This window comes from Crocodylus porosus, unplaced genomic scaffold, assembly GCF_001723895.1.
Source record: "Crocodylus porosus isolate Cpor-Errol unplaced genomic scaffold, CroPor_comp1, whole genome shotgun sequence".
Taxonomy (NCBI): Eukaryota; Metazoa; Chordata; order Crocodylia; family Crocodylidae; genus Crocodylus; species Crocodylus porosus.
In genome coordinates this window covers 153,277,027-153,289,847 of record NW_017728886.1, presented here as the reverse complement: position 1 = coordinate 153,289,847, position 12,821 = coordinate 153,277,027, and the positions used below count along the sequence as shown (strand labels likewise).

General features: G+C 38.9%; 1 protein-coding gene across 1 annotated transcript in view; it reads right to left on the bottom strand.

The window, feature by feature from the left end:
* Positions 1 to 6,059: 6,059 nt before the first annotated feature.
* Positions 6,060 to 12,821, bottom strand: part of TMEM170B (transmembrane protein 170B) — a 9,809-nt gene continuing 3,047 nt past the window's right edge. The window contains exons 2-3 of the mRNA XM_019539432.1: positions 11,304 to 11,474; positions 6,060 to 6,501 (exon numbers count right to left, since the gene is read on the bottom strand). Coding sequence (XP_019394977.1) covers positions 6,371 to 6,501; positions 11,304 to 11,474 — 302 coding nt within the window. The 3' untranslated portion in view covers positions 6,060 to 6,370. The remainder of the gene's footprint in view (positions 6,502 to 11,303; positions 11,475 to 12,821) is intronic.

The window sequence follows — 12,821 nt, the reverse complement described above, 5'->3', positions numbered from 1 at the left end:
GTTAAAGAAGAATATGGTGGTCAAAACACCAGTCCCAGAATTACAAGGATGTAGAGAGACAGACTAAGGCCTCTGTGCTAAGGGACAATGTTACCAAAGCGCCTCCCCAGCCTTATCTATCTTTAACTTCTTTAGTTATTTGATGATTTGACAAAAATCAGAGAGAGAAGTAGTATGTGGGCTTTTCAAATGTTCTATGATTATTACAATCAAGCAGTGAAACCAAGCTCCTAAAAATATAGGACAACAAAAAACTAGAAAAGATTTGTTGGTTAAATGCACTGAAATTTCATGTCAAAGCGCTGTTATTCTAGAAATAATGCTATATACGTGAAATAAAGGAAAAAACAGCAAGCCATTCATCTAAAAATCCAGCAGTTAAACCACGTTACTGAACAACAAGAAGAAGCAGAAATGGTGTGTAGAAGTAGTGATGGAGCTAGATCCTTACTCCCTAAAAAAAAAACAACAAAAAAACCAAAAAACAAAACTGTGCCTCAATCAGGAGACTAGTTCTCTCTATGAGAGTTTGAATGAGTATTCTGAATTGCTACTCTTCTCAGGAGCCTTGGTCTGAAATAAGGCTGCAAGTCTTACTATAAATGTCCCATGACTAATGTACTCAATAATGGGTTCTCATCACTTCCCAATTCCAAGTCAGCCCAGTAATCAAACAGAATCTTTTAATCTTCCCAAATCTGACACATTCTGGGATTCAAGAAATGTGTTTCATTTCAATTTATTCACCTGTCTGTAACTAGAACCTAGAATGTTATCACATTGCAAACATGAAGTTTTCAAGTATCTTTCCAAATCACCCCGTTATAAAGTTAGGCATGTTATTTTAAGAGGACCATGTACAATGCCATGAAGCTAATGCATCAATAACATTATGCTTTATTAGGATATGATGAAATGAAATGTCAAAATACACATGCATTAGAAGCCAGAACCATTTATGAATACAAGGACTGATTAAGTTTTGATCTTACCAAAGTTGTATACTAGATAGTACTACATACACTAAAAAGAGACAAACAATTCAAACAAACCTGATCATAGTAAAAAAGACAAGAGCAAAAAACTGAGGGAGGGACACCATTTCCTCCAGATTAATACAAATACAACAGACATTAAAAATATTGGACAGCTATATTTCAGGTAAAGATGGGTGAATTAATAAAGACACTTCTTTGGTCCATGTGCTCACATATGAAATCTGATTAAACTGTTACCTGTTGCTTTAAGTAATTAAAACTGCTATGGCCAGTAACACAAAGATCATCACCAAATTGACAACAACAACAACTTGGAGTATTTCCTTCATATATTACAGCTGTTCTACCCATCTCTAATCTTTCTTTTTCTTTTCATGCTGATACCCAGCAAAATGTGGGTTTCTCAGAGTTTAAGTTTTTGAAGTACCAATAAATAACTGAAATTGTCATATCAATTAGCATATTCAGTAATGTGCCCTCATACACTGTGGGTGCATCTAAATAAGATGCTTACTGCAGTTGCCTAATTAGTTACAATAAAGCATCATGGGTGGATCTACATGGGATGCTTTGCTGTGCAGTAGAGCAAATTACTGTGTACATATACAGACCCTTGCTGCACTGTAATTTGCTCTACTCAATCAAATTTGCTACCTGCAAATGCAAGTTGTGAATTAACTGCCAGGTAATTACTGTGCAGTAAAGCATGTGTAGATGGCTGACCGAGCGCAAAATTTGCTCCCCTTGGGAGCCCAGGCAGGGACAATGTCCTTCTGGCCCAGCAGCAGAGCTCCCTGTCCCTACCCTGTGATCATGGAGCAGGGGCAGGGAGCTCCCCGTTGCTGGGGCAGGAAGCTTCCTATAGAAGGAAAAACTTGCTCCCCAGCCTAGAGCTGGTTGGGATCTGCCCCTAACTGGGATAGTCTGCCAGCCCCAAGGGGGACAATGTCCCTGCCTGGGCTCTGCCATCCGAGCCCATCCTGGCAGCAGGCAGCTCCCAGGAACAGGAAGCAAATCTTCCAGCCCCTGCCAGGAGACTGCCATCTCCCTGCCAGCCCCTGGGCTAGTACCCAGGGGGGAGCCCAAATTCCCCCCAGCTCCTGCAGGGGGCCAGCGTAGGGCTGGAGGGGACAGGTATAGACTGCTGCCAGGAACAGCAAATCTGCTCCCAAATGGGTACGTGTAGCTGCCTGTTAAAGACATTTTACTCCAGAATAAGTTATGCTAGAGTAAACCCATCCAGCAGCATCTGCATGTGTAGATGTACCCACTGTGTACATGAGCATTATTAAATTAGTTTACTCTGGCCTAACTCTGCTGTAGGATACTACTGCCGAACACAAGCACTATTCTACAGCAGTTATTTACTCTACTGCAACACAAAATGTAGATGGTGACCGGGGCTGGCTGGGGTATGAGGGTGCTACAGTGAGGGACTAGCTCCACAGTGTGGCACCCTTGTGTCCCAGCCAGCCCCTCTGCAGCAGAATGAGCTGGGGGCAGCAGCTCTGAGCTGGCAGGCTGACCCAGCTCAGTGTGCTGTGGTCCCAGGTGCACGTGCATATGCTATGCCTGGGAGCAATAAATGTCTGTGCGAACTGCACCGGAGTTTATTGCATTAACATCGTGCGTAGACGTGCCCTGTTAGTACCAAACCAATCAATCTGTCCATATGGTGCAGTGCAGGGCTATGCAGAAAAACCTGATCTAGCTCTGAACAACCTGCCTTGGGTAGGAAAGCAGTATTATCAGTGTTAAAAAGTATGGGCTAATCAGTCTTGTTAAGAGGTATAGCAAGTTGCTCAGAGCTAGCTCAGCAATTTTTACATGGCACTGCATCCCAATATGCAGACATGTTGCTGGTCCCATTCATACAACAGATGTTTTTGTCTTAAAACACTCACCAGTAGTACAATATCACCAAAAATTAACTCTATCCCAAGCAAATCTATCCTTTCTGAAGGTTTGTTTGGACTGATTGTGTCTATTAATTCTAGAAAACACTTCTCACTAAAGGTAATATCAAAACACCACCTACACTTGTTACATGTTTACTACAGCCCCTTGTTCTTGATAATACACTAAGCTATTCAAATCCTGGAAGCAGTCCTTGGACTAGAACTTTAATGAGCAGAAGTGGTTTACATCTTTTGAATGCAAAAGGCACTTGAGACTGCTTTTACTTCTAATACTGTATTTTAATTCTAACACGCTACAAGTTAAAAAGCTTGCAAACAAACTAGTCACCACCTTTGGAAATACCCTCTATGAAAACAGTTCAGACAATTTACCCCTCAAAGCATATAATTCTGTCCTGTCAACATCCATTTAAATCAGCTGGACATTATATTGAATGATCTGACTGCCTACCATTCCTAGGCTATAATGCTATACAGAGCTTAACTAGAACTCAGTACCCCACACCGGGTTTTCGAAGATGACCATTCCATTTCAATATTTTTTTTTAACATGTTTGGGCTGAAGATCATTCAAAAACTGGTTCTAATATTGTGTTTGACGAGGACACTTTTTTTGTCCAGATAAGGAACTTTTAGATTTAAGCCTTTTCCCTCCCCTACCGTAGCAATTCTATTGCTTGAACAATTACATTAGGTAAGCCAAACCACGAGCAAAAATTGAAGAGACAAAGGGGGCAGCAAGACTTTTTAAAAATTCCTTCCCTTGAAAATGTAGGTGCAAGGCACATGAAGTTAAGAAAGATGATGCCTTCCGTTATTTTATTAATCGAAAGGTTTCATGTCTGTAAATCAGTTACCTGAAAATATTTTTTCCAGTTAACTGGGAGGAATTTAAAATTGCTTTCTACAGATGGAGAGAAGTCATTCATTTTGTTCTGGAAAATACCTCCTATGCCAACTAAAATACCAATTATAACAAGAAGTGTAAAGGCAAGAAGAAAAAAAAATAACCAGGAGGAAAAATGGCTTAAGATTCTCACACAATCTAAAAAAAAAAATAGTCACATTGCCTTGCATGTTAAAACAGGCTCCAAAAGGAAAAAACAAACAAATAAAAAACACAACAAAACCCACAAAACCTCAACATTGCATTGCAAAGGTTTGTGCAATTACTTTTTAAACTTCTTCCCTCTTACATTTGGAAAGTCTTTAACTCAATATATTTCCCAAACAACCAAAACTTAAAGTGGTTTTATGTTTTAGTTTTTTTTAAGAAAACAACAATATTAATATCAAAGGCCTGCACACAGGCAGTCCTCGACTTAACGATGTTTCAAGTTATGATGTTTCGCACTTACAACATTTCTAAATCAATACCTCGTTTCAAATTTCTGACATCAGTTTCAACTTTACAACGCTTGATCCAGTGTGACACCCCACCAGCAAATAAGTTTGCCGTGTCGCTCAATTCCCTAGAGAACATCTGTCCAAACTTCCTTGGACACTTTCTTTAAGAAAGCAGACAAGACTCCAGAAAAACCTGCAGCCAGGACTCCTGAGAAAACTCCAGCCAAGAGCCCTGCAAAAATTCCAGCAGAGTCACCTCAGAGAAGTCCTTGCAAATCAATATGCTTGCTATTTATAAACATAAATACATTAATGTAGCTTTATTACTCATCTATAATTGATCAAGTACAAAATTCTGGGGGGTTTTTTGGTGAAAATAGGGTGTTGTGCCTTGGTTCTGGAACCAACCCCCCATTTGTAACCTTGTTTCTTATGAGAAAATTGGTTCCAAGTTACAACGTTTCAACTTAAGACATGGTTTTCAGGAACCAGTTGTCATAAGTCTGAGGACTGTGTGGACTTATAAAAAAGCAATGGTAAAGCTGAGTACGTGGAAAAAAAAATAATGGCAAAAATCAGGTTTATTCAGTGTGCAGAAGGATGGCATTTTATGTGACATTTTACTAGTACTTCATTAGTGCTTCAGGTACTATTATTTCAGGAGGCCTAAAAAATTTCTTGGGCATCCTGACAGCAGCAATTTGGGCGGGGGGGGGGCGACATACTTTTGTTTCTTGCTCAATTGCATCAATATTCAAATTGTTGTAAGGTACCCAGCTGAAGCAGGATATGAAGGATTCCCTCCTCATTCACTCACTGTTCTTTTAAATAGGTTTTCACACGTCTTTTCAGTTCAAAACATTTAATGTGCAAGAATTTACATGCACACCACCATTGTTCCTTTTAAACCAGAAATGTACACAGAACAAATCTACTGAAAGCTGAGATTCTGAAAGCACCAGATACTGAATCATCTCAAGCAGAAATGGGGTAATAAATGTATTATAGCCCCACTTCTGATATTGATGATCCACTATTCATGATTATCCAACACACTTATTTTTGTCCATCAGAATACAGGCATAAATTATGTACTTCAAGTTCTTTTTATTCCTTTCAACATTCTTTGTTATTTTCTACTTGTCAGTTAATTTTGCCTTCCCCAGCTTAAATCAGGCCCATGTTTAAACATCAGATGTTTCGTGATGGAAGAATTTCAATATTTAAAAAATCTCCTTTAATGAGATTTTTAATTACAACTAGTAACCTTTTTAGGATCACACTAGAAACAAAAACATCTTCTCTCTCAGATAAAGAGCTACCTGCTGTTTGAGAAGGCTTGACGAACACCTGTATTTTAGATCAAATAAGTGTACAAGTAAAAGGAATCATTTAAAGTTTGTGTGTGTAAACAACAGATTGCCCACATACTGTCGGTACCGACTGATTTTTTTTAATCTACTGAGATACAAACTACATAGAAATAAAACTATTAAAATCTGACAGAATTGCTTCACAATCAAAAATCTTTTGCATAGTGTTAACCATATTAACGCTGTTGACAAAGCTCCTGAAGTCCACAAGTCTCACCTAGCAGTGCTCATATACAGGTTTAAAAATCAAGTAGTTACTTCACAAGCTGAATGGGGTAACATTCAGCACTCATTGGCATCCTGTTAAAACAAGCAAGCATCCTATTCATTGACTTGAATTCACATGAAATACGTTCACATCTTTGTTTTGTCACTAGAATTTCAAACAGTCACTCTATCAACAGTTAAAAAAAAACAAAACAAAGTTTGGTACATATATATGTACCAATTCTTCAGAAGTGTGCCAGTATTTTATCACAACACTGTCAAGAATGATCTCATCAAATATTAAACTCGATTGGCAGCTATTCAAGGTGCTTTACCCCTCAAGTTCGTACACACTGATTGCACCTTGCCTGGTGACTGAGGCACAAAAGGTGCAGTGCAATAGTACAACAGTTTGGACAGCATAGGGCAGTCCCATCCCACTGGGTGGAACCCCTAGGTATCTTGCACAATCCCTTTTGCACTAATTCAAGTCCACCAGCTCCTGAAACCAGTTTTCACAGAAGTCTTAGAGTGTAGCAAGAATCCTTGAAAACGAGATAATCAATGTCAATACTGTCTGTCCGACTCCAAACACAAGCGCTTCCAAGGGAGCCATATTCTTCCCTGCTACTCTGTAAATTCCAGCTACTGCAGCACCTAAAGTCATGAGGAAAAACAAAAACAAGGTTAAAGCCAAGATCTATTATTTCCAAAGGACTACCAAATCATTCCTCTAACATTGCAAATTTATGCCTAGTAAGTAAGTACAGAAAACTGAGGTCATCAAGAAAGTTTTTATGAACTGCACACTGCATTAGTCTGAAACACTGAGAAATTCTCACCTTTCAAAAACCCCAAAATACTCAACATATAGTGTTGCAAAACCCCTATAAGAACGTTAGAGTATCGGGGAGAAGGGTTCTTGGGTTTTTATTATTATTACTATTTTTTATTAACACCTTTGTCCATTCTGTGGTACTTTGAAGAGGTCTTGAAAAGTTGTCTAAATCTTTAACAGCCAAAGCACGCACACACACACAAAAAGTTATCTACCCATCTACCTAGACCTTTTTCATAGTATGGCAAGACAGAACTATACTGGCAAATGTTAAACCTTAACGACTCCATGAGAGCTATACAAAGTTACTAAAACAAAATAAAAAGCATTGCATCATGACCAAGGACAGTCTATGAAAAGGAATACCACTTGAATATTCAATATAGGGATGAATAATAAGGAATTATTCTGACTTGTCCTACTGTGTTTGGGTTTTTCCATCAAGAGTACCCTGGCCTTTTGATACTACATATAGACCGCATAACTCAAGCCAAAATACTCGACTGCAGAGTAACAGTAGTGGCAATGGTAACTTCCCCACTATCTTTCAATGCCAGTGAAATTTGTCACACACATCTATGATGCATTATGCAAAGGAAGTTCATAAGCAGAATGAAAGCCGTGATGTTTTATTCAAAGAGATGTGACATATTTGCACTGATCAGTAGGAAATAATGACCTCCATTGTTACATCAGAGATTAAGCTTTTAAAACAGGTACTTAATAGTTTGGTGTATGCCGTCTCCCCCTTCAGATAGATCAGATCATCTTTTGCAATGAAACTCAGTTATGTTTACTACCGTTAGGTAACAGTCAGTGTAAAAATGTATTCAATTTAGTCTGCAAAGGCACTGCAAAGAGCAATGAATGTTTATTTGATGCCCCATTTACATTATTCAGTACATATTATCCCATCTTATTGTACTGTACCACAGTATATATGCCTTAAAAAACAAAAAGGACAACTAGTCTTTTTTCACTATTAGAAGAATGTATGGGGGGGGGAGGGGAAGGGAGTTCATGGAATGGTACATACTTGATACAGAAATTTAAAATGTTACTTAAATCACAATTAAATATCTAAACCAAAAAAAAAGTCACAGGAAAAAAACCACACAGTAGAGAACCTGTTCAGGTTTCAGTAAGCAGCAAAAACATAGATATTATTTGACGTTAAGGAAAACAGATTTAGTTTTAAAATGGAAAAAGAGTTACTAGCCCTTTGTCAGGTCAAGGCATCATAAAATAATCTGCCAAATGAATTGGAATAAAGCAATTTTAGATGCAAGGAGGCACATACATCACAATAAATAGACCAAATTATAATTAATTTGCCACCTCCCAAAAAACCATCCCCCCTCCCCGAGCTATAGAACACACTATTCTTTTAAAATCAGGGGTAGGTAACCTTTTTCAGCTGCAGGCTAAAATGACTCACCATGGGTCAGAGGTAGGTAGATGGTAGGACTTTGCTACAGCAAGTATTCATCCCCATGGTGTCATGGGGTAAGCACCTGCAGCTGGTACCCTCCCAGCTACTAAAGTCCCACATCTGCAAACAGGATATGGCCCATAGGCTATGGTGCCAACAGCTGTTCTAAATGAAGAGGTGCTGGAGTTAATTTGTGGGTGTGTCTACATATTTGTGTAGAATACTTTGCCGTGACCTGCTAACGCATAGTAGAACTAATCTACTGCAGATTTAGTGTCTTGTGTAGATGCCCTGTGTGTGTAGGGTTTCATTAATTCAAAGAGATTTTCTTACTCAGAAAAGGCTGTTTTGTGCCGTCACCTGAAATCACTCGTTTTGTGTTATTTCAGTCAGCAGCCTTGGACAATGTTGCTCTCAAATATTCTTGGACAATCTACTGCCTAAACCAGTAGTTCTCAACCTTTAAATTCATGGCACCTTCCCAGAAAATGCCAGTTCTTAACCTTTCACTTTTTTTTTTTTCCTGTAATAAAAACACAATAGTAAAGCAATATTGCTGCAAGAAAAACTCAAAAGATCACAACAGGTCAGAATATTTTTGACATTATGCATTCAGTAGTTTTTAAAGCGTCTGAGGGTTTAATCTTGTGAATCACATGTAAGTGTTTGCATACCCAATGGTGCTAATATTCAGCGACATCCTTAAAAGGATCTCATGGCACCCCGGTTGACTGGCCTAAACTGAGAAAGGTTGTTTAAACAGAATCCTCCTCCTCTCCCCTGATATTTTAGTGAAAGAATATCCTGCTGCACTCATATTTAACAAATAATAGCATCCCTAAAAATGGTCTCAAGTTCTAGTGTTCTAACTTTGGAGAGACTGAAAAGCTCTAGAAAGTTGAGAGATTCAGGGAAAACAACTATGGTTCCAAAACTGTCCAAGTTTTGTAGTTTGATTTTTTTTTCCCCCCCATTTATTTCACCAATTTTGGTCTGGTCAACTGTAAACACCAAAGTTAAAAAGCTTTCATTTTTTAACTCAACACCATTCTGTGGGGCAGTGTAGCAGGGCACTGAACATGAATCCTGCTATGCTTGCCCTGCAAGGTGAACCCAACCAGGAAGCACAGCTACTGAGGGCTCCAGGACCACGAAAAAAAACCCCACATACAAAAAAACACCAAAACTTACAGTCCAGCACCAAATGAGTTAAGCTGTATGCGTCATAGGCAGATGCAGCTGGGGCCAATTCCCAGGTCTAGAGCATTCTGGAGTTCCTCAAAAAGAGGGGAAGAATCCCAGTTTAGGGATCCTTCTGGAAAGAGGGAAGCAATGGGGAAATCACTACCTTGTGTATCATGCAGAAGCATGAACGAGAAGTGGAAAGCAGAGAGGAAAGACTGACTGTAGAAAGAGTGAGGGGCTGATACCGAGGCTGCTGCCAATTAGACACATCCCAGCCTGGCAAAGGAGAAGTCTCCACCTACCAAGAGTGAAGGTAATCCCAGTCTGCAATGAAGGTGAGCTCGTGCTGGGCTCCAAATTGATTCATGGAAACGGGACAAGGTGGAGGAATAAGTGACAAATTCATGGCAAGTCTGGACTGAATTATTTAAGTTATATAAAAATTAGAAACCGTTTGGGGAAGAATATGGAATAGTTATGGAGACTATGTAAAACCTGAGTCAGTCAATCAGGTCTACTGATAAGTGATTTAAGATAATTTAATCTAGAACTTAATTGAGCAAAGACTCACATTTTTACCTGTTTGAGGCAAAGATTCGAAGAGACCAGCAAAGAAGGAAACCCCAGGTAAAACCTATGTGTTGAAACCTGCTGCCTAAAAGAACCAAGACAGTGAATGATGGGACAGGATGTAGGGGAGGAGGAGACCTGTAAATACACCTTGAGAACTCCCATCAGGTCAGCCCACTAACAAGACATCCACCTCCCCTGTTCAACATAAATATTTTTTTAAAACATCTCAGTGTGGTGGAGCACTGCTGCCACAGGCAGAAATACAACGGGTAAAAGTTGCCAACAGAAAAGTTAAAATTCCTGTTACAAGATCATTATGGCAAGATTAAAACAGATACATGTGCTGACATTCACCTGTTCCGTAATCAATTTCTTAGTTTCTCTACAAGTATTACAAATTCTATTAGAAAACTTGTAAGCTGTCAGAGTTGACAATACAGAAATTTCACAAATGCCCTTTATCCTGGCAATCCGGGAAGGTGAGCAAGTGAGAGACAGGCTCACAGTTGCAATTAAGAGGTTTTCTCCATTCCATGACCATACAATCTTCTGTAATTTACTACAGACTTTCATGTACCTTTCAAATCTCCAGGAGCATTTACATATTGCCCTACGGCAATGTTGCTATGGCGCTGTACTTTAGTACTTCCTTTTGGTACTACCAATTTGGAAATACTTCCTTTTGGAAGTACTAAAACATGGCACTGTACAGGTAGTTACTGCACCATGCGTGTGATGCACTGTTAGATTTCATTGCTACATCGCTGTAGTGGCACGCTATACTGGGGGAGCATGCCACTACGGCGATATAGCTGCTGATAAATGGTAGACCCATGTGTTTGCCATAGCATACTATACGACGATTTAGTGCATTTCTACTTTGTCGTAAGGCGATGTGTAGATGCACCCTTCCAGGACTAGCAAGTACAACAATACCTGCTAATAAAAAATGTTTGACTAGATGCTATCTTGGATAGCATCCAATTCAGCCCTTAGCAATGATGCAATACAAGTCTGAAATCTCGACAGCTGAACCAGACCAGCAAGAGTCTGTCTGGCAAGCCAAATGGAGAGGAAAGTACTTGGCTATAGTGGAGGAACTGTGTTATTAGTCTCCAACACCACTCACCACAGCAGAGGAACAGACAGCAGTTACTCTAGTTCCAGAAAAGAATAATACCCTCTCTTTGAGATCTCCTCAAACCTCTAATCTTTAGAAATCTTGTGGAGTTGTCTGCTTCTCTGGAAGTCCTATAATACTGCCTTTATCTTTACATAATGGGAAGACCAACTCAGCTGATACTCTCATAGAAAAAAAATTGCATGATTAAGGTAAAATTGTTCATGTAGGTTAGATAAGACCAGCATAGATAAGAAACACAGTTTAAAGAAAATAAAGATTCAAAAGAGTAAAAAACAAGACAGACTTACTAGTTATCATTGCTCCAGTTACAGAACCCAGAAATCCAATGCTGACCACAATGACAGAGATTAGTCTCCCCTGCCTATGCCTCTGCAGCATCACAAACATTAACACTGCTACAGCACCATGGACAAAGAGAGAAGAGAAGAGAGCCCACAGGAAAACCCAGTACCACATCTCTGAAAAGAAAGCAGTCAAAGGGTTAATGTTTCTGATGAGCTAATTTTTTAAAATGCAAGACATCTAGCAATACTGCAATATTCAAATAATAATAGGAAAAAGAAGTTTCAGGGTTTAGAAAGAATTGGCCTGGAAACAGTGGTATAGACTTAAAACGCTGGATTTACCTGGCATTCAACTTACAGGGAACAACCCCTAACAGTCCCAAAAATTCAAAGAAAGGTACCTCTGAAACAAGTTACCCATTCCTTAAGTAGTTTCAGAACACAAGTTTCACCATACTTCCTTGCCCATATATTGCATTTAATACAATCCTATTCATTTATTACATGGGAAAAAAACAAAACAAAAACAAACAAAAATCAGCTTATCAGATATATTCAGTATTGATAAGGGTACTTAAAAAGGAGGCCTTTACAAAAAGTGAAAGGATAGGAAATAGTTAAATAGCAAAATGTAAACAACAACAACAGTCAAGAATATCACCCTGTCTACCCAGAAAATGGAGCACTCTAACATACTAGCCCCAAAGAATCTCTCAGGAGATTGGCAAGTAATATTTTTTAAAAACCCAAGGTGCCAATGACTTATATTCTTGCAATTTACTTGCAGTTTGTTGATACAAACATATTTTGGAGGAACATGAGTTTAGAAGTTACTAGGCCAAAACGGTAATAGGCAAGTGTAATTCAGTAATCACTTCAACAGAAGTTTCCACAATAAGTGTTGCATATAAGCAGGTTTCCCTCTGAAATGCAAGACATACACCACTACTACTTCGAAAGTAAAGAAGCAGGAAGGACCAGTGAAGGTGTGTGCCAAAGCAAGACAGAACCAGAAGGGCCATTTAAAATAATTAGCAGCACTCTGAAGAAAATGAGTGGGGCTACAACAGAAGAAGTGAGGAAAGGCATCTGATAAACTTAGTGGCCAGATTTACTTTCACCAGATATGAGAAAATCTTGTAGCCTTACAAAGATTTGGTTTCAGTCTCTAGGCTATTTATTGTACTTTTTGTAACCTTCAGCAAGGTAAAATTTTGCGCTTCAATTTCACGTTGGTAGTAAGGGGCAGTGGTTTCCACACCACAACCCATCACATGGCTAACTTGTTAGGTACTCAGATACCCCAAACAACTACAGTCATCCTATAGCTTTCCCCTCATAACGTCTCAAACATAGTTAGACTTTTTTTTTTTTAAAAAATCCATTAATTTTCACTGTGGTCTGTGAAAAATAAAATAGTTAATAAAAGATTGCCCAAAAAAAGCTAAACAAACACTAGACAGTCAGGTGAACACAGTTTGAAACAGACTTATTGAAGCAGATTTCAAATAAACCCAGTAC